General features: G+C 41.3%; 1 protein-coding gene across 2 annotated transcripts in view; it reads right to left on the bottom strand.

Moving 5' to 3' along the window:
- Positions 1–18390, bottom strand: part of ANO10 (anoctamin 10) — a 236878-nt gene extending 218488 nt beyond the window's left edge. The window contains exons 1-4 of one of the 2 annotated variants that reach the window (XM_036870648.1): positions 18259–18390; positions 9646–9798; positions 2937–3134; positions 1662–1796 (exon numbers count right to left, since the gene is read on the bottom strand). In XM_036870648.1, coding sequence (XP_036726543.1) covers positions 1662–1796; positions 2937–3134; positions 9646–9784 — 472 coding nt within the window. In that variant the 5' untranslated portion in view covers positions 9785–9798; positions 18259–18390. Of the gene's footprint in view, positions 1–1661; positions 1797–2936; positions 3135–9645; positions 9799–18204 lie in introns of both variants that reach the window. The other variant, XM_036870649.1, reaches the window with a different exon arrangement.
- Positions 18391–18723: the final 333 nt, after the last annotated feature.

Here is an 18723-nt window from a genome sequence, read left to right as displayed (position 1 = left end):
AATAAAAACTATAAAACAATGCTAAATGAAACTAAAGAAAACATAAAGAAATTGAAACACATCCCACATTCATGGGACTTAATCTTGTTAAGATGTCAATACTATCCAAAGCAATCTACGGATTCAATGCAATCCCTATCAAAATCCCAATGATGTCTTTTGCAAAAATAGAAAAACCCATCCTAAAATTCATATGGAATTTCATGGAACCTCAAATAGCCAAAACAATCTCCAAAAAGAAACACAAAACTTCCTGATTTCAAAACTTAGGCGAGAAGGGACAGTGATTGTTTAATGGGTATAGAGTTTCAGTTTTACAAGATGGAAAGAGCTATGGAGATGGATGGTGATGATGGTTGTAAAACTTTATGAATGTATTTAATACCACTGAACTGTACACTTAAAAATCATATATAGGGACTTCCCTGGTAGTGCAGTGGTTAAGAATCTGCCTGCCAATGCAGGGGACACGGGTTTGAGCCCTGGTCTGGGAAGATCCCACATGCCACGGAGCAACTAAGCTTGTGCACCACAACTACTGAGCCTGCACTCTAGAGCCCAGGAGCCACAACTACTGAGCCCATGTGCCACAACTACTGAAGCTCGCGTGCCTAGAGCCCATGCTCCGCAACAAAAGAAGCCATCACAATGAGAAGCCTGCACACCGCAATGAAGAGTAGCCCCCGCTCACCGCCAGTAGAGAAAGCCCACGTGCAGCAACGAAGACCCAACGCAGCCATAAATAAATCAATAAATAAATTTATTTTAAAAAATCATATATAACATATGTTATATGTACTTCATCACAATAGAAAAAAAGGGAGACTTAAGAGATATAATAACCAAACAAAATGGGTGATCTATGATTGGATCTTGGTTTCAACAGACCAGATCTAAAATATATTTGGTGACAAGTGAGAAGATTTGAATATGGACTGACTCTTGGGCATCCGTCCTCCTGGATGACACTGACTATTTGAAGGAAACCAGACTAGGGGACACAGAAACTTCTATGTTTAAAGAATATTTCAGGCAGCAAAAATGCTCTGGGCCTTGCCATTATCTGGGTTTGAGGAAAATTTGGAATTACACATTGTAGTAAATACTTTCAGTCTGCAAACCAGTATTTTCTTTCAAATGGAATTATACAAAATCAGAAAGTTACAAACTGCTAATTTGCATTCAGCTATTATGTTACCCTGTGAATCTTCTTAAGCCTTTCTATGTTTGTATGTGTTCATACCCAGCGAGATGAGAGGAGATGGGAAGAGAGCTTCAGGAAAAGACCGTGTCTCTGGTTTTTATTCCTCCACAGATTTTCATTATACTACAAGGTTTGGGTATAAGGTAAGCTTTGCTAATTTTAACTGAGTAATATGCAAATATGTTCACGCTGAATTTTAAGCTTACTGAATGCTGTGAGACCTCGTAAATAAGAAGCAGAGAACCGTAAAGAACAAATAAATTGATCTAAAGGTGCAATACAATTAAGGTCTAAAGGCAAAAGATATGACTATGAAAAAATAAGTTATTGTAAAGTTGCGTTAAGTTCTTCAGTAAGAGGGGGAAAAAAGCCTCTGTAATTTGTTATTTACATCTACTAAGGAAAAATAATTGCATTAGAATGTACATTCATGAAGCTGGTTGATACAATGACTTACATAATGATTTTCCTGGGTACAACTTTGCCTGGGGGTAACCAGGGATCATTTTTTCATCTCTGGCTCTAAGACTTTCAAGTTCATGTTTGATAATGAATTGACGTTCTGCCATGGTGAGGAAATCATCATTATCATCTAAAATAAAACAAAGATTTACAGTTATTTTCTCAGTAATAGCCAAAATAAAATTAATAATATTCAAATAATCTGGGATTATGAAATAATGATATAGACAATAAATAATAAACATGAGTAAGCAAAGTATAAAACTGGCAAATTAAATAGAACATAAAGCTCCTTAGATATTTTATAAGAATAAAAATATTCTGTAATGCCTTCATATAATATATAATTCTTTAATTATTATACTAATCATTCTATAATACGGTACAAACATCCAAATGGCAGACACTTGCTTGATCTCATTTAACACCAATGAGCTGAAGGCAATACATTCTTTAATTCTAACAGTATTTTTAACTAGGGATGGAACTGAAGTTTGCCTACATGGCAAATTCTCCTTCAAACTCTCAAGCCCAGGCCATTCCCTTCTGCAGTTGAACATCCCTCCCATAAATAAGGGAGAAGAAAGTCTGATAAGAAAATAGTGTTGTTTCTTGACAGGTGAATCCTCTCAAATGAGGTGAATTTCACCTTGATCATTTATTTACTAATATATAAAAATCCAGAGTGAGTGAGTCTGAAGAAGTCGAAATCACATCTTCTAACTCTGAAAGCCCTCAAAGGGACCAGTTTGGTTGTGAAAGCAAACTCCCACTCTGATAACATAGCCACACTGGCTTTCTCAGTTCTTTCCAGAAACCATTCTCTTCCAGAACCCCCTCTGAAGCTAGAACAGAATCAGAATAGGGGATTATAGGACACTGGAATACTACTGTGTTTCTTATTTGTATCAATCCAGTGAACATTCACCATTCTAAGAAGTAGAATAATATAAGTTACATGTGTCACCCTAGTTTATGTTCATCTACTCTAGGGGTTACAAAGTAAATCTGCAACCCCAAATCTGACCCCACCTGCTTTGATAAATAAAATTCTACTGGAACACAGCCTTACCCGTTCACTTCTTATGGCTGAAGGCTGCTTTTGCTCTGCAATGGCAGTGTTGAATAATTGCGACAGATCATATCGTCCACACAGCCTAAAATATTTACTACCAGGCCCTTTACTGAAAAAGTTTGCTGACCCCTGATCTATTCATCAAAAACTTCTTTTTGATAAATTGATTCTGGTAGAAGCCATCTTGGAACTCACCATCAAAACCTTTGAAGTTGTGTCGGGTTCCATACATGAAGGCTCTCATGGTGTTATCACTGCACTCTTTCACCAATCCCACTGCTTCTGCCCCCAGTAACAATCTAATCCTGGAGGCACCGACAAGATATAAGTTCTGATTTTCTAGTGTTTCTTTCTCATATTTATTTAACAACGGTCTAAACAACAGCTGAGCACCTTCAGAAACAAAAGATTAGCACAATCTTAGAAAGAGATAAACATAAAAGTTTTAAAAATGAAAGCCTTCTAAATAAATATTATGTTCCTAGTTTGGTAGAAGGCAAATAAATTATATTAACAATTTAAACCTATCTTCCAAATAAATAAGAAATATAAGTAAGCTGGGGATGGCAGTTCTTTATAGCTTTTTGAAATAAATGCCAAAACTGGAAAATGTAATAATAAGTGGCTTGCCAGTTGCTCAAATTAGAAGTAAATATGAGACAAGAATCGAATATTTATTAGCTCTCAGTAAAAATATGGAGCAAAAGGATATAGTTTAATATAAAAATAAAATACCAAAATTTAAGAAAATTAATTTGAAATAAAATATCCCAATAAAAATGCTTCAAATGTAACACAATTACATCGGACTACACAGATTTTGTGAATGTTAAATACTAAATAATAAAGAGCAAAATAATTTTTCAATGATTTTTCCCATAAATACATGCAATTAGGTTTAAAGGTATTTTTCTTAAACAGATTCACAAAATGTTAAGAGTAGATATTGTGATTTGCTACTGTATATGGAATTATTTCACTTAAAATATTATGGAGAAAAAGGAATTTTTTTCCTAATTTTAATTTCTACTTACATCAAACTTTTTAAGGTACATTTATTTCTTTACTATTTATCCTCTCTATAGGATTGACAGGAATTATAAAAATACTAATCAGATGGTAACAGGATAATGAGCAGAATTTATATTTCACTTACCCAAAGGATTAACAGATTAATGTACTATGGCACTATTATTTAGGTAATTTACAACAGAGGTACTAAAGACTTTAATAAAAAATCAATAAAAGATATAAATAAAATATAATAAAAGATATATATATATAAAAGATATATTCAATTTAAAGAAAACACAAATGTCTCTTAAATATAAAATCCTTAATGTCATTCACATTAAGATAAATGCAATGTGTGTGTGTAAGGAGAGAGAAAAAAACGTGTATGATTCTTCTCTAGTGTTTTTGAGAAGCAGCATTTTGGAAATGCACACGGTTAAGAATTTTAACTCCATGTTCTCTGAAAGTGAGTCCTGCTAATTTGGCTGCTATTAAGGGCTAGTGCTTTGGACTTTGGTTGTATTTTATATACGAATTGCAAACCTATCTGTACGTTATCACATTGATTTGCATGTATGTTTTCTATTTTCCCTTCTCAAGTTCCACTCTTCTTAAATGCTACCTCAGTAGTGTTTCCCAAAGCATATTCGATGACCCATACTAGATGCTGCATGGGAAAAGGGGACCTGTGATTAAATACCATCGAAAAATTGGGTCAAACAAAGTTGAACAGATGTCTTTACTGTGAAATTACTCAGAACGTATTTTATGTTTATTTGCATTTTAAGTCTCCAAGAATAGGGCATTATGTGCAGTCTTTTTGACCTAAGAAATCTGTCCTTTGTTCCCGTAACAGAATTTCTTCAAGAGTCATTGTCCATGAGTCACCTCTTCAGAAAATGTCGCTATAAAACAAAAGTCAGCTGAATAAATCCATTTGGGTGCTCTGTTTAATTAAAAAACAAAAAACAAAAAAACCCCAACACCAATACGCTACTTTTCACTTCTCACACTGCAAAAATCAAAAGTAGGGTTAAAAACTAGGTTGGTGGGTATGGTAGCCATGGAAGTGCCCTGCTCCACCCAGATCTCCCATCAGAAGAATCTGCTGTGAGGAGCAGAGTTGACTGCAGCCTCCTGCTGCCTCCCTTTGGGCACAGCACCCTCACACCTAGACCATGCTCCCCCAGCTGCTCCCAGCCACAGGCTGAACACGCAGGGGACACTGGAATGAGGCCATTCCTGCTCAACATGCGTTTCCTTTAAAGGGCAATGTTGGGCCTGGCTCATACGTTCTCAGAACCGTGCTGTAGTCTGAGGCTCTTCCTATCCAAGCCTCCTTCTTCCCTCTCTCCTTTCTGAAGTGTTAGACCTGCACCAAAGTCTGAAGGCTCTCAATGTCTAAGCCTGCTCCTTCTCCCTTTATCTTTCTACAGATGTTCCCCTCAACAAACCTCCTGTGCGTTAAATCCCATTTGGTGGGCTTCCCTGGTGGTGCAGTGGATAAGAATCTGCCTGCCAATGCAGGGAACATGGGTTTGATCCCTGGTCCAGGAAGATCCCTCGTGCCGCGGAGCAACTAAGCCCGTGCGCCACAACTACTGAGCCTGTGCTCTAGAGCCCGCGAGCCACAACTGCTGAAGCCCATGTGCCTGGAGCCCGTGCTCCACAACAAGAGAAGCCACAGCAATGAGAAGCCCGCGCACTGCAACGAAGAGTAGCCCTCGCTCGCTGCAACTAGAGAAAGCCCACATGCAGCAATGAAGACCCAACACAGCCAAAAATAAATAAATAAAGATTTTTTAAAAATTTTTAATAAAATAAAGTAATCCCGTTTGGCATCTCTTGCTTGGACGACGCAAACTGACACGGAGTGAGTGGGGAAAGGCACTCTGAGACATCACTAGGGGGGTATAAAAGGGTATATAACCCTCACAGAGAAACATTTGTCAACATCTTGTTCTGAAAAAGAGTAGTCCCCATCTCCCCCACCGCCCCCCCCCCACCAAGGCAATGACTTTCAACTTGTTCAGGTGATTCCTTTGTGATTTCTTTTCATGGCACCAAACAACATGCTTATAGAGCTATTTATTTTTGTTTAAACCTTGGCAAATGAGGATTTAGCTCTCTTTCCAACCCACCTTCAACATTTCCACCCACCCTTTCCATCACCACATTCTCACAATATCGTCATATCATCCTTTTCATCCCATCAACAGTATTTTCATTATTATGACTACATACTTTATAGTTGAGCCTTACAACATGCTATGATTTTCCTTCCCTACAACTTACCGTTTTCCCCAAAATTGGTATCTTGTCTTATCATGTGCTTGGTTTATTACATACTTATTGCTAATTCAATCCCCCAAGCTCTGCCAATTATTTAAGTCTTCCCTCAATACACTGCCAAGACAGATAGCCTGTTAACATTATCTTCTTAGAGAAATCTCTCTTCACTCTGCCCTCACACCTTGTTGACAGCTGGGTGGGTTTAGAATTCTGGACTGAAATCATTTTCCTTCAGAAATGAAGATATTATACCACTGCCTTCTAGCTTCCAGTGTTTCTGACCTATTTTCTTTTTTCTGGAAGTTTGTAGTATCTTCCCTGTCCCCAGGCTTCTGAAACCTTCCAGTGATATGCCATTTTCAGCCACAGTGCTGGGCATTGCATGGGCCCTTTCAATCTGAAAAAGCACACATCAGCCCTGAGTTTCTCTTTGATGATTTCTTCCTCTCTTTTTTCTCTCTTCCCTTTTTAGAACTCCTTTTATTCAGAGGTGTACCTCCTGGACTAGTCCTCTAATTTCCCTATTTTTTTCTCTTAGATTTTCCAACTCTTTACCTTTTTGCTCTACTTTCTGGGAGGTTCTGTCAAAATTGTCTTCTAACCCTTTTACTGAGTTTTTAAATTTTGCTCTCATACTTTCATTTTATGAGCTGCTTTTTTTCTAAATGATTATTTTATAATATCCTACTCTTGATGTGTAGGTGGTTTGTCTTCTCATAATGCTGAGAATTGAGTTTTTAATTCTCTTTTGGTTTTCTCCTGCATGGTTTTCTTTTATCTTTTTTAGCTTTCTCTTTCACGTTAGGGATTTTCCTCAGATATCTGGCGATCTTTTGTTATAAGCTCATGTTTAAGAAAGCAGTTCTAAGAAGTGGAACAGAAGTTCTGAAGGTTTAGATGGAACTCATCAAAGATGGCCTTTAATGCAAGGTAGTCTGGCCAGGTTACTTTCCATGGGCAACTCTTGATTTCTGCACCTTTATTTTGTCTTGAGTTGCTCAGATTCCTCAAGGAAAGATTATTCAAATCTCCTTCCGAGATGATTACATTGTGGAAACTTAATTAGGTATGAGACTGGTGGGATGGAGGACAGGGGTAACAATATTCAATTAATTATCTCATTTTCAGTACAGAATCCGTTACCAACTGTACATAAAGCCCCCATGCCAAAATCCATGCATCTGACCCTCTCCAGAGAATAACAGAGACTTCTGCTGGGGTGGTAGAATACAGAAGAGACCTAGGGATCAGACTATTTCTTAAACAGATCTCAGCCAATTCTTTTTTATTTTTTTATTGGTACCATTTTTATTTCTACCTCTATAGGCCCCTAATGTCACTAATTCCTGAGTCTTTAGGAATATTTTGCAGTGTAAACCAAATTGTATCTCAGTTTTCTCCCCTGCCAGCTTGAGCTCTGGATTTCTCAACTCTGAGAAGTTACTCACTACTCATCACCTGTTTTCTCGCTTCCAGAATGGTGCTGCTGTTATATCTTCTCCTTTCTTGTCAATGTGGACTTAGGTCTTTTTTTAAAAGATCCTTTTACTGTCATTTTAATAGGAGTTTGTAAGAGAATAAAAGTAAATATTGAGTGTTAAATACAATACCTTTACCTGGAAAGATCCAGAATACTTTTTTGGAATGTTCTTTTATGACTGCCCCAGCATTGCAGGAGGATGCCCATCCCCTCCTCATCCTCATGTGTCCTTGCTAAAGCCACACAAAGAGCAGAGAAGACGACTGGGAATACACTGGTGTCTCTCACCCTAAGACACTACAGATGTTCTTAACCACAGGGATTTTATTTTTTATTTATTTTTTGAATTTATTTATTTATTTATTTATTTTTGGCTGTGTTGGGTCTTCGTTGCTGCACGCGGGCTTTCTCTAGTTGCAGCGAGTCGGGGCTACTCTTCGCTGTGGTGCGGGGGCTTCTCATTGTGGTGGCTTCTCTTGTTGCAGAGCACGGGCTCTAGGTGCGTGGGCTCAGTAGCTGTGGCTTGAGGGCTCTAGAGTACAGGCTTAGTAGTTGTGGCACACAGGCTTAGTTGCTCCAAGGCATGTGGTATCTTCCTGGACCAGCGCTTGAACCTGTGTCTCCTGCACTGGCAGGTGGATTCTTAACCACTATGCCACCAGGGAAGTCCCACCACAGGGATTTTAAAGAAAAGACTCCAGTCCAGTGAAACACCTCAGATTTCAGCAAGCAAGTATTCTTGTTTTTAAAGGTTTTTCTTTTTTGGTTCAATTGTTTGAAAAAAATTAAAAATTCCACTTTGACTCAAAGTTTTATTTTTAAGAAGGCATTTCCATTTACAGTCAAAATCGTTTTTTTAAAGAGTCTTATTTACATTTTGTCCAGTGTTTCGAGACTTAGTGAAGTTTTAGGGGTTGTTTTGTGTACTTTTATGAAGTGTCTGCTCATGTAAAACTCCCTCCACCCTCTTACCCAGATCTAGCCCCCTTTTTGTGCCCTACAGGAGAGGGCTAACCTTCGGCTTCTTCTATAAAGTCATCCCTTACCACCCCGCAAAGCATCACCAAGTGTCACCTCTTCCTTTCCTTTACTTTCTTTTTTTTTTCATTATACATCCTTATTTTCCTTTTAATATCTGTAGAAACTGTAGTAATGTTACATACCTCATTCTTCCTATTGGTAATTATCATCTTCTCTCTTTTTTAAAAAAAATATTTATTTATTTTTGGCCACATTGGGTCTTAGTTGCAGCACGTGGGATCTTTTGTTGCAGCGTGCGGGCTTCTCTCTAGTTGTGGCATGCAGGCTCGGTAGTTGCAGCACACAGGCTCTCTAGTTGTGGCACACAGACTCCAGAGCGCATGGGCTCTCAAGTTGTAGCGCACGGGCTCCAGAGCACATGGGCTCTGTAGTTGTGGCGCATGGGCTCCAGAGTATGTGGGCTCTCTAGTTGCAGCATGCGGGCTCACTTGTTGTGGCATGTGGGCTCAGTAGTTGCGGCACGCAGGGTTAGCTGCCCTGCAGCACGTGGGATCTTAGTTCCCCGACCAGAGATCGAACCCGCATCCCCTGCATTGGAAGAAGGATTCTCACCCACTGGACCACCAGGGAAGACCCCCTTTACTTCCACAGCAAGTATACATAAGGATTTTTTTTAAGTATCATGCAGTATTTTGTAACAGCTTTTTCCTTAGCTTTTTTTCCTGTTCCTTCAATTTCCTGGAACTAGCGTTCAGTCTCTTTACCCTGACAGTAACATCCTTGCAGGCAGAAGTGTGTTTCTCTCTCCCTTAGCACCATAACGAACACAGAAAGAATACTCAAAGATATTCATTCATTTGACAAATATTTATTAAGCACCTACTATGCACCAGGCACTGTACATAGACACAGAGTTTATAGCTGCGAACAAAATCACTCACGTTGCTTACGGTCTAAGAGAGACTTACAATCTAATGCTGATTTAAGACCTCCTTTCAAGTCCTAGATAAATAATAAAGAGCAAAGAAATGAACATGAATTTTAAAAATATATCAATTAAAAGACTGTGAAACACATTTGAAAATACAGTTTTACTCACTGGCATGACTAAATCTGACTGATATTTATTTTACTCACCTCCATCTTTCTTTCTACCGATAATTCTGTTTTTCAGCCATTCTTTGGTTTCTTCCTTGACATCCTGAGCAAGTTCTATGACAACCAGAGGCGTGAAAGAGCTCTCATGAGTATCCAGAGCTGACAAGGTCACCTTCATCTTTGACAAACTTGCTGAAAATAAAAAGCAAACATGGGTTATAATGGGAAAAATAAATATAGACTGTATTTGTATTTTCTCTTAATTAAACCTAATTCTGGCTTCCTGGACAGAAGAAAATTTCTCACGAGCCAGATGGGTTACATGACAGGCTCACCCAATGGCTCACAGCACCTGTGCGAGCCAGGCCCTATACAAAAACGAGGGAAACACCAGTAGTATCCGTAAGCAGCTCAGAATGTGGCAGGGGGTACATTCAGGTAAGTGAAGGATAACAGTGTAAAATGTGCTCACACAAGAGGACTAAGAAAGTATTTACAAAGGGTGTGACCTGAACAGGATTTGGAAGAATGAATAGGAGTTTGCTAGATCGACAACGGATGGCATTCTAGGCAGAGGAAATAGTGTTTCCCTACAAAACAATGATGAAAAATAGCCAAGAGACTCAGAGAAATACAAGTGAGTAGGTACAGCTGGAGCATTAACTATGTGTTAGGGGAAGGGAGGATGGGAGCTGGTAGCTAATGAAGGCCCCTGATTATTACAAATTAACTGGGCCTTGTCCAACAAACAATGGGAATCACCAATTCATTATGGGCAGGGAATTGACACAGCCCAATTTCATGCTTTTGTATGGAGTTGATGTCCCCAGCATCAGCTTCCCTTCCCAGTGTCCCTAACTTTCTCAGGGATGTCATCTTTACCTCTGTCACCAAGCTGGGAAGATAATGAAGTCAACCTGGAAACCCACAAATGGCATCGGTCACTAAGGCCTGATGGCCTCCCTCGAAAATGTTTCTCATGTGGACCTCTCTAACTCCATGATTCTCAACAGGGGCAATTTTCAGACGTTAGATTCATTTATTCTAACTTTGTACTTAATGTAAGTTTTAATGACTCCAAAGTAGAAGTGCAAATCAATTCTTGGGAACAATCACAAAAGGAATGACCAACAACACGGAACATCTTTTCTTTCTTTGGGGGAAATCACAATCTTTCAGCAAGCTGATCAAACAGATCCAGCTTGTTTGGCCTGGACTGATAAGCTTTGTTTTTCTCTAACAGAGTATAAGTTTTGTTTGGGGCAATACTGGTGTTATAAATCAATGCTGGATTCAAATAATACTACAAATACATCAGGAATGCTATTTCAAGGTATCAGCCAAAGCAAACTCCCCAGGCTAGGATCTATGAGGGAAGCCAGGTCAAAATAGGACCAACTACAATGAGGTATCACCTCACACTGGTCAAAATGGCCATCGTCAAAAAATCTACAAACAATAAATGCTGGAGAGGGTGTGGAGAAAAGGGGACCCTCTTGCACTGTTGGTGGGAATGTAAATTGATACAGCCACTATGGAGAACAGTATAGAGGTTCCTTAAAAAACTAAAAATAGAACTACCATATGACCCAGCAATCCCACTACCAGGCATATACCCTGAGAAAACCATAATTCAAAAAGAGTCATGTACCACAATGTTCATTGCAGCACTATGTACAACAGTCAGGACATGGAAGCAACCTAAGTGTCCATCGACAGATGAATGATAAAGAAGATGTGGCCCATATATACAATGTAATATTACTCAGCCATAAAAAGAAACGAAATTGAGTTATTTGTAGTGAGGTGGATGGACCTAGAGTCTGTCATATAGAGTGAAGTAAGTCAGAAAGAGAAAAGCAAATACCGTATGCTAACACATATATATGGAATCTAAAAAAAAAAAAGGTTCTGATGAACCTAGGAGTAGGGCAGGAATAAAGATGCAGACTTAGAGAATGGACTTGAGGACACGGGGAGGGGGAAGTGTATGCTGGGACGAAGTGAGAGAGTGGCATGGACATATATACACTACCAAATGTAAAATAGATAGCTAGTGGGAAGGAGCTGCATGGCACAGGGAGATCAGCTCGGTGCTTTGTGACCACCTAGAGGGGTGGGATGGGGAGGGTGGGAGATGCAAGAAGGAGGGGATATGGGGATACATGTATACATATAGCTGATTCTCTTTGTTATAAAGCAGAAACTAACACACCATTGTAAAGCAATTATACTCCAATAAAGATGTTAAAAAAAAAATAGGACCGAGTTCTCACCTCCAAATAGCTAATGATATAATCAGGAATTATAAAGAATGAAAGAATGGTAACAGATAGCCATTAAAGCTATGGGAACTCAGAACACTCCATGTGCAAAAGTTATCAATGAAGTGAGAGTAAAGGCCCAACCAGAGCAGAGTGGTAACATGTTTGTAAGCTACGACCATTTGAGAAAGTATGCTGCCATTTACATCTGACCTGACAGCCAGTAAGGAGTCACTGGGGGTTTCTGAGCAGAGGATTGGCTATGTGTCAGAGTGACAGAAATCTCAACAGGTAAGTTTAGGAGGCGTTCTTCATGGTATTCTTTCAACTCCCCTGAACTTCTGAAATTTTTCATAACAAAATGTTGGGGGGAGGCTTCCCTGGTGGTGCAGTGGTTAAGGATCACCCTGCCAATGCAGGGGACATGGGTTCCAGCCCTGGTCTGGGAAGATCCCACATGCCGCGGAGCAACTAAGCCCGTGCGCCACAACTACTGAGCCTGTGCTCTAGAGCCCGCGAGCCACACTACTGAGCCCGTGTGCCACAACTACTGAGTCTGCGCTCTGGAGCCCACGAGCCACAACTACTGAGCCTGCACACTACAACTACTGAAGCCCGCACACCTAAAGCCCGTGCTCCACAACAAGAGAAGCCACCGCAATGAGAAGCCTGCGCAACGCAACGAAGAGTAGCCCCTGCTCGCCGCAACTAGAGAAAGCCCGCATGCAGCAGCAAAGACCCAATGCAGCCAAAAATAAATTAATTAATTAAAAAAAAAAAAGTTGGGGGAAAATGTTAATCTACCAGTAGACTACAGAGGCTTACCATCATCATCTTTTACATAGAAATATCAAATACAACAAACATTAATCATGTGCTTATTATGAGCCAGGCCGTGATGGAGTCTGAAGATACAAAAGTAAGTAAGGTCTACATCTTACTTTTGAGAAGCAGGTGTGCATCAAATCATTCTAACACAGGGCTAAGTATAACAGTATAACTGCAGTAACCCGAGGGCTTGGGGCAGCCTGAGAAAGGAGGCTGAGAATGGGACAGCCTGCAATTTGGAAAAGATACCCAGATGATTCCAAGGTTTCTAACCTGGGACATGGGAAGAATGGCTGTGAGTTAGCAAATAGCAAAGATGGAAGGAATGGTGAGGTTAAGGGGACAATACAGGGCTCAACAGAGCATATGTGCACAGGCATCTAAGGTCAAAATTTTTTAGCCTTTATGCATTGCCTAATGTGAGTGAGAATTATTCACAATTACCAGGTCATAAAACAATCTTTCTGAGAAAGTAAGGCAGGTTCCAGTTCTCAACATGTATATGAGCATTATCTAGAAACTCACAGTAAATACTTGCTCATTGATTTATTCTTATTTGAGATACTGTATGCCTTTCATTACTCAAAGCACGACCTTAACAAGACTTCCAATATATTACAGACAAAAATGTCGCAATCTCTGATATACGAAGAGTTCTTACAAATCAATAACAAAAAATACAAAAAACTAAAATCACAAGTCACAAAGAAGAAATACACACTTGAAAAGATGTTCAAAGTTACTAAGAAAGAAATGCAAAGTAACAATGAGTTATTTTTCCCTTTTCAGATTTGTTGAAAGATGGACAGAACCCAGGTCTGGCACGGGAGTAGAAAACTGGGCATTTTCACACATTGCTGCCAGATGTTGTGATTTGATACCACCTTCCCAGAAAGCAGAGTAGCAATCTGAAAAACAATATTAAATACTCATACCATTCAACAGAACAATGCTAGTTCTCGGAATTTATACCAAGCATATAATAAAATCAAAAATGTACATAAATGTGCATTACAGCTTTTTTTCTGTCTTTCCTTTCTTTCCTATAAAGTCAAACAACAGGATACTGGCTAAATAAAGTATAACTATACAATAGAACCATTAATACTAGGATACAGATCCAACTACATTAACATGGAGAATGTTTCATAACACATTATAAGGTAAAAATGCAAAGTATGACCCCATTTATGAATATATATCATCCATAGTAATATCAAAATGACAACACTAGCTAACATTTGTTGAGGATTTACTGCATCAAAGCACGGGCTACACATTTTTATGTGAATTAACTCATTCGTTTCTCACAGCAACCCCATGAAGAAGGAACTTTAATGTTTTCATCTTACAGATGAGAAAACTGAGGTGAAAGAAGTAAAGTAGCTTGTCCACATCATGCAGTCGCAAGCAGGGAAGCTGGGCTTCAAAACCAGGCAGCCTGATGCCAGAGCTCACATCCTTAACCACATTTGTGTATACATATGTATTCATCACATGTGATATAAGAGTGTATTACACACACTCGTGTTAGTCACGGTGTAGGTATGTGTGTTTAATAAAAATTCCATCAGTGATTAGTCAGATATATTTCTCCATTGCCATTTCTAGGTAGTAGGATTTACGATGAGTTTTACTTTCTTCTTTACATTTTTCTTTTTGATTTGAATTTTAGTGAGCAGGTATTTCTTATGATTAGAAAAAAATGGCTTCTATGTTCGTAAAATAGAAGCCTCACATTTTCAACAGTAAGTGTAAAATATACACTGTAGTATAGACCAAATGATACTTTTTAAATTACCTAATACAAGATAATATTTTGCTTTATTCCTCAGATTAAAAACATACTAACTTTGTACACAAGAAGTCGCCTAGCTTCAAAGATTGTTTTGTTTAGTTTTGGGTAAAAGTTAACGGCATATAGAATGAAAGGACTTGGTACCTAGGCATGTCCTATCCAGGAGACTGGCAAAAGCAGCGCGGAAGTTGGACTAGGAGAGAATTTTTAGAGAAGGAATCTTAGGGGTCAATTAGTCCCAAGACCACACTATTTCATGTTAATAAAACCCAAAGTCACACAACCAGTGTGACAGAGATAAGACTGAAATCCAATGCTCTTTGAATGACACCATACCGTATGCAAAAGACCTTTTTTCCCCGTTTTTTTGAACTTAGCCAATTTATAGTCTCACCATCAAAAGTAACGCCGGCCTCACCACAGCTGTGTAGCTGTGTGCTTTCACTTGTTAGAGTCTCACAGACTAACACAAGTGTCAGTGTTGCTTGGGTTCTGCTCTGAGCAGTTCAGTGGAGCCTGGTAAGCCTCAACCCCTTCAAGGCTCCAGTATATAAGATGCTCTTGGAAGTGTCAACACTGCTTGTTTTCAGCTGTTTCACACTCGTGCCATCCACTGGGCCACAGTGTACTTACAGGCTGGGTGACCTAAGTGGCAGGAACCTCTCTTACGCTGCCCGTGTTCCCGTCCCTGAAACCCTGTGCCCTCCTTCTTGTGTCCTCTGCTCAGGAAATTTCCATCACTGTACAGTAACACCTCTGGGGATGGCCTCTCCTTGGGGGATTCCTGCCCCTCTCCATGTTCTGCATGCAACATCACTCTTGCAGTTCACCGACCAGCACAATCCAGGCCTGCTCCAATCCCACCTCTTCACGTTGGCTGGCCCAACGGCGTGAATACCAAGTGTAAGGTGGTGAAAATAAGAAGCCTCATGGCAGCATGGGCTAACCTGAGTTCTGCAATCCACTTTCACTGGAGGGTCTTAACAGAGGCTGGCTCCACCATTACCATGCACACTAGACTAGTACATGGGACCAAAATACCACCTGGGGGGACATGAGGACTTTAAGCGTGGACACAGCAGAGGGCCTCACGGTTCCTGCTGGGGCTGATCTGAAAACAAGCAATGATTCAACACACAGACTTCCCGGGCACTAGAGGGTAGAATGATTTCTGCTACCACAGCCAATTTCCCCCTTTTATCCAGACTGTCAGCCAGGCCAGCAGCCAGGAATAACTGTAAAGCACAGAGCAGCTAGGTCCCATATGCCCTGGGCACAGGATCAGTAGATGGCCATCTCAAACTCTGTTCTTCTTAATCACGTATTGAATTGCACACAGGGCTAAAGGAGACCTACCTACAAAGGATCTGGATCCCTGTGGCTCTTACATTAGCTATTGGAATCATCTGCCTATAGTAAGAGTTAAATCCTGACCTTGGTGGTTGAAATGCACATATGAAAAGAAACTCACTGGGAGTCCAACCATGGAGGGGGGTGGTTCACATATTTTATCACGGTTCAAAAAAAGAATAACGGACCCTTTATTCTCTTCCTGAGTTTGGGTAAAGAAAAAACATCAATGGAATTATCATAAATTCAAAGACTAATAAGTAAACGCATAAGGCTGTCTTTAGGAATCACCTTATTTCAGACTCAAGGAGAAACACAATCCAAAATGACAAAATTACTCTCAGTCATAAGGCAGAATAGGAACACATCAGTGAGAGAAAAATGAAGGGCCACACTGATCAAGCAGGAAGATGAGCGGGATTTCCTAGGAGAAAACTTGCAATTTTAATGGCCAGTGTTAGAAGGGACAGGACCCCTCCGGAGGTCCCCTCCAAGGTGTAAGACAACTTAGAGGCAGTTAATTATGAGAGCAATTGTGGGACAGTCCTCCTTGAGACCTAGGGCAGCTGTCTCTCAGAGTCACCTAAGATGAGGGCAGATCTGAGAATGAAACATCAGCACTGCACACATGCACCCTCACTGAAGAGTTTCTCAGTGACACCCACAATGTAGGGGAGCTGGTGAGGCCCATTCCCTGAGGAACATACCTAGGAACCTCGTGGCCTCAGGACTCCACAGGAAGGTATAGGAGAGATGAGACACGACACAATGAAGACAGCCTCGCCACAGCAGCCCAGGTTCAGGCCTGATTAGATGCTGCACTCATACTCTCTTTCTACACTCGGTACCCCAGACACTGCCAAGATTTTGCTTATTCGAGCTGGAATAATGTCTGAAAACCTAGAGCAACAATGAATCTCCTCCCCAAGCACAGGACCTGGCACACAGCTGAAATGCTTATATGTGATAAAAGAATGAATTCACATGATGAACATACCACCATTTAAAAAGATGTTTAGGGAGAATTTTTAATAATCCAGGAAAATGCTAAAAATACAAAGGGAAAAAAAGCAAAATACAAAGTAATACAACAATATGACCCCAACTATGTAATGTGTACATTTAGATACACAAAAAAATACAAAAAGAATTAAGAAGAATTGCACAAAAATGTTAGGGTTGGTGAAATTACACGGAGTTTTCATTTTCATTCTTATACTTTTCTCTATCTTCCAAGTTCTCTTAACAATGAAAAAAAGTTTCACTGGGTTTGTTTTTTGTTTTTTTAAGCACACACAGTCTCCAATTTACCAGGACTTTTCTATCCCTTTCCATTAGTTTAAATCTTTTCAATTTCATTCTTCATCTGCAATTCTACAATTCTTTCAGCAATAACTGGTCAGAATAGATACGATCTACTTTCCACAGTTAATTTAAAACTGTTTATCATACTCACAGAATGGGCTCTTAGAAAACATCTAGTTCTCTAGCTCGGTGGGACTTTAAATTCAAAGTAGCCAGATAAGAAAGATTTAATTAAAAAAAAAAACCCACAGGATTAGATACTTTTAAAATTAAAACTCAGCAGGATTTAAGGGAATATGATACTACTGCTTTTGAGTCTGAATAAAAACCTCAACTCTGAACTTTGTGTGGGACCTCCATACACCGTCTGGGCTGCCGGAATAGGGTTTTACAGAAGACGGCGCCGCACCAACGCTGGCGCTGCCAAGGCTCCAGGGAACTTAGAAGCATTCCATAGGAGAAGCACCCCTTCCAGCCACGCTTCTGTCCCAGGCATTGCCCCTGACTTTCATCTAATACTTAAGCTGTACGGTGTCCCAGTCGTAAACCTGGAAACCCGATCACCCCGATGTGAGAGCACAACCCCGCAAGCTCACTCGGGTCACGCCCGTTCCGAGACAACCCGAAGCTCCAGGCTCTCCGGACAGTTGGGGAAACGTGAATCATTGGGCTCCCGTGAGCTGGTCCTTCCCTCAAATGCCCTTCACTAGGCTTCGCCGACTCCTCCACCCCCACTCATCTCATTCCCCGTTGCTCTGGAGCCCCCCAAGCCCTCGCATCCTGTCTCCACCAGCCACCAGATTTCAGCTTCACCACGTTTCTTCTATCAACCCTCCACCCTCAGACCAACCTCGGCCCTCTGCAGCTTCCACCTGCAACTGCCACTCCCACCCGAACGACACCCAACCTCGGCCTCCCTCCCGGTCCTACTTTCCCATTCCCGGGATTGCCAACCCCGGGAGGTACCCCGGAAAGGAAGGGCGGCGGCCGGGAGGAGTCCCTGGAAGCGTCGCGCCGCCGCCCGACAGCCCGGACCCAACCACCTGCACTGACCCAGGCTCTGCGCCGCCGAGAGCGAGGGGGTCCGAGGTCCCCTCCCCCACTCACCGGCCGCCACAGCACTCCACGTCTTCGGGGGCGGGCCCGAGAGCCAGCTAGTCCCCCAGGCCGGGCGCGCGACTCTCGCAGCCGTAGGCGAGCGGCGGCCTGCCGGGCGGGCACCACCTAGCGCTGGGCGTGCAGGGCGGGGCCGAGACGCGATCGCACGCAGGCGGGGGCGGGGCCGCGGTGGGGGAGGCGGGACTTAGCTCTGGGTCGCACCGAGCGGGGGCGGGGCCTAGCGGTGAGTCACTCCCGGCAGAGACCAGGCTGCTCCAGCGAAACGCTAGACTGGCCTAGTCGGGCTGTCGCCGGGAGTGAAAGCGGAGACTGCTAAGGAAGAGGCGTGCCTTATGGGCTGTCACTCCGCATGGGGGCGGCACCACGGCGGAGAGGCGGGGCCTCGCGGGACTGGGCTGTCACTCCGAGAGTATGGGGGCGCGACCTGCAAAGAAATATGCCCGTTCACATTTT

This window comes from Balaenoptera musculus, chromosome 11 (assembly GCF_009873245.2).
Source record: "Balaenoptera musculus isolate JJ_BM4_2016_0621 chromosome 11, mBalMus1.pri.v3, whole genome shotgun sequence".
Lineage (NCBI taxonomy): Eukaryota > Metazoa > Chordata > Mammalia > Artiodactyla > Balaenopteridae > Balaenoptera > Balaenoptera musculus.
Note: the sequence above shows the minus strand (reverse complement) of the source record. Positions and strands in the feature narration are given on the sequence as shown.